The sequence below is a fragment of the Marmota monax genome, unplaced genomic scaffold, assembly GCF_021218885.2.
Source record: "Marmota monax isolate L192 unplaced genomic scaffold, Marmota_monax_Labrador192_F-V1.1 WCK01_AAM20220418_F8-fsc00692, whole genome shotgun sequence".
Lineage (NCBI taxonomy): Eukaryota > Metazoa > Chordata > Mammalia > Rodentia > Sciuridae > Marmota > Marmota monax.
Window position 1 is genome coordinate 67,959 of NW_026692348.1, and position 3,770 is coordinate 71,728.

At 36.9% G+C, this 3,770-nt stretch overlaps 1 protein-coding gene across 1 annotated transcript; it reads right to left on the bottom strand.

The window, feature by feature from the left end:
- Nucleotides 1-1,968: 1,968 nt before the first annotated feature.
- LOC124090929 (olfactory receptor 1165-like) lies at nucleotides 1,969-2,928 on the bottom strand. The gene has a single exon (XM_046441743.1). It carries the CDS (start codon nucleotides 2,926-2,928, stop codon nucleotides 1,969-1,971), a length of 960 nt encoding a protein of 319 aa, XP_046297699.1.
- Between the last annotated feature and the right edge of the window lie 842 nt (nucleotides 2,929-3,770).

Here is a 3,770-nt window from a genome sequence, read left to right on the forward strand (position 1 = left end):
ATCCAAAATGTGAAAATTTTGTATGTGTTTAGGGTACTCAGGCTTATGAAAGCTCTAAGCAACATAAATATTTAGATAAATGATCAATGATATTATTAATTAGAAATTGAGTAGTGTTATTTTCAACACATTCAAACACAGTTGATTTTAAGGGTGAACTCATGTAATGATGAAAACATTAATAACTATTTATTTTAAATTTTAATATCAACAAATATACATATTCTTTACCCAAGGAAATGAAAAAGGATCTACTTGATAAGGGGGATTCACATAAAAATTCCAGAAGGAACTTCTAATATTGTTTACAATTTACATACTCAATGCAATTCTCATCAAATTTCAATTACATTATTCATGGGAGTGGAAGAAGCACTCACCAGAATACCCAAAGCAATTCTTAGCAAAAGTAAATGGATAAATAAATAATAAATAGAAAGCCAAAATGAAGCAGGAGGCATCACAATATCAGACTTATACTAAAAAGCTATAGGAATAGAACTAGTATTGGCTGCAAAACAGGGAAGAAGACCTATGGAATAGAATAGAAGACACAGAAATAAAAACACAAAAACACAGCTAACTCATCCTAGACAAAGGAGCCAATAACTTACACTAGGGAAAAGACAGCCTCCTCAACAAATTGAGCTCAGAAAACTGTAAATGCATATGGAGTAGAATGAAATTTTACCCCTCTTTCTCACCCTGCACAAAACTCAGCTCACAGTGTCCTAGGTGTCCTTCAGGAGATGAATAGATAAAGAAAATGTGGTATAGATACACAATGGAGCCTTATTCAGTCATAAAGAAAAATTACCTATGACATTTGTGCTGACAAGTGGATAGATCTGGAGACTGTCAAGCTAAGTGAAGTAAGCAAGTCCCAAAAAACCACAGGTCACACGCTTTCTCTGATACTCAGAAGAAAGGTAACTCACAATAAAGTGCAGGGGCAGGGAATGAGGGGAAAATAGAGGTGCACTAGATTAGATAATGAGGAATGGAATGAAGGGAGGAAGGATAAGATACACATGAGATTGCATATTCCATATATTTAGGGTTCAGAGACCAGGAAACTCTGACTCTTAAATCAGACGTCCTGAAATACATTTCCCAACCAACTGTTTAATACTTTTCTTTCTTAGTGATTGTCATTCTATAAATTTTGGAAGAAAAGGAAAGATACACCATACAGCATTGATTCCTTTGTTTAAGCAACTGAGTGGGTACATAAGGAAATTTACTGATAAAATATTTACAGAAGAGATGAGTTGATTATTAGAATGCCTGATCAAAGGCACAATTTCAAAACAATTGTGTCATATCCCTCAAAACAGGGTACAAGTATTGTTAGAGGTAAGTATAAATTTTTTATTGCACTCCTCATTATCTCAATACATTTCATTGAACTCTAATATATTACACTGGAACTCAGACAACAAGGGATGCATAAAAGTAGTAGCTCTTATTTTTAATACCTACTTGCTGAAGTCAGTCAATAGTTCTCATCATATAAATAAGGGTTCTCATTGTACTTACTCTATTAAGGTGAGACAAAAAGTGATGCTTTATAGAACTGCTGGGTCAACACAGTGAGATCTAAAGACTCGCATATGAATCTGCTGCAGTCACTGTTCATTTTTGTTTGTGGCACCTCTATTAAGCACAAGGAAAAGCTAGGCTGTAGCACCAGGAGTGAGTTCTAGATATGGACTTCTTATTCTGACTTCTGTAGTGTTCACTGGGGAAGTTTAGAAGCATACTACCTTTTGAAATTTTTTAGAAGAAATACACAAAAGCAGCATATTTTTTTAAAAAAACTGAAAATTATAAAGCACTCTGAACATTTATGATCATTTCATATTCAATATTTCATGAATGTAAACATGTTAAAAACATTCAGTTGAAACAAGTTTCATATATATTTTTTTTAAGAATCATGCATGTTTAAGTTATACAAAAACATATTTATCTGAATTTTACGTAGAGAGAATGCAGTTTGGTGTAGATTAGCCTCCTGATTGTCTCTTTCACATCTTTGTTCCTGAGACTATAGATCAGGGGATTCAGCATGGGGATCATGACAGTGAAAAGAATAGTGTCTACTTTGACCAGGAGCCAGGAGTTTTGGGCATGGGGAACACAGTATAGGAGAAGAATTATCCCATGGAAGATGCTGATGGCAGTCAGGTGAGAGGCACAGGTGGAGAAGGCTTTGCGGAGGCCACCCTTAGAAGGCATCCTGCTGACAGTGGCTATAATGAAGCCATAGGAGGCAAGGATGATCAGGAGGCTACACACTTCATTGAATGTAGAAACGACAAAACATGCCATCTGACTGAAAGAAGTGTCAGAGCAGGACAAAGAGAGGATGGCAGAGTACTCACAGGCAAAATTATTTATGGTGTTAAATCCACAATAGGACAGTCTTACCAGAGAATATGTGAGTATCAATGAGCAGAGGACACCCCACATGTAAGTTCCAGCCACCAGGAGGGCACAGAGCTTGCGAGACATGGCTACTGTGTAGAGAAGGGGTTTACACACAGCCACAAACCGGTCATAGGCCATCACTGCCAACATGAACATTTCTGTAATCACACATGCACAGCCAAAGAAAAACTGTGTCATGCATCCATTGAAGGACATAGTTCTGTCTTCCACAACCAAGATCTCTAACAGCTTGGGTGTAAATACACTGGAGTAGCAAATATCCAGAAATGAGAGGTGGCTGAGGAAAAAGTACATGGGTGTATGCAGCTTGGGATTGATCTTTCTCACTATAATTATGCCCACGTTCCCCACCACAGTGACTGTGTAGATGGTGAGGAACAGCAGGAAGATAGGTGCCTGGAGCTGTGGGAATTCTGAGAACCCCACCAGGATCAATCTGTCTATAGTGCTCTTGTTTCTGACTTCATGATCCATGATTCTTCTTTAAAGAAAAAATATGAGGAAGAAAATTAAATGGAGCAGCAGTAATTGACATATTAGAGAGGCAGAGACTTAGGTGATGTTCAGTGTGGCCCAGTGAGGACAAAAGCAGCCAGTTTACAGTGGTGAGTCTTCTGCTTCCTCTTGGGTTGTTACTCAATAACTTGCTGCCCATTGATTCAGAGCAATTAGCTGTGTTCATAGGACTGTAGTTTTCTTATCTGGAATGAAAAGTGGTAGTGATCATCATTATTTTTTAATGTAAATTGTCTATAAATGTATCAGATACATGGAAGACTTTACATTAAAATATTTTATGACAACCAAGGAGACCTGTTCAAATGTCAGACCATCATTGAAATGATCTTATTACTCATATGATAATGTCATGAGAGTCATTGGAAATAGTAAACACTTTCAATATGCAAATAAAAAAAGAATAAAAATGAGGGGGGCAGAATATAACTTGTCATACATTCACTTTTCTTTATCAATATAAAGAACTTATACATATTCTATTCATATCCTATTTTCCTTTACCTACTTTTACTTTTTACTGTGGAATGAATCCATGTGTGCTGTACCACTAAACTCCATCTACAGTTGTTTTGATTTTGGGGGGCAGAGTCTCACTAAGTTACTGAGGGTCTGCCTAAGGTCTTGGGGCTAGCCTAGAACTCACAATTATTCATCCTCAGCCTCTCAAGTAGCTGGAATTACAGGTGTGCCCCACTGTCCCTTGCCCAAAAAACCCTATTTTCAAATGATGATGAAACACCTACTGAAAAGGACTTTTAAGTGGTCCCATGAACAATTCTACTGAAAAGCATTTTCTT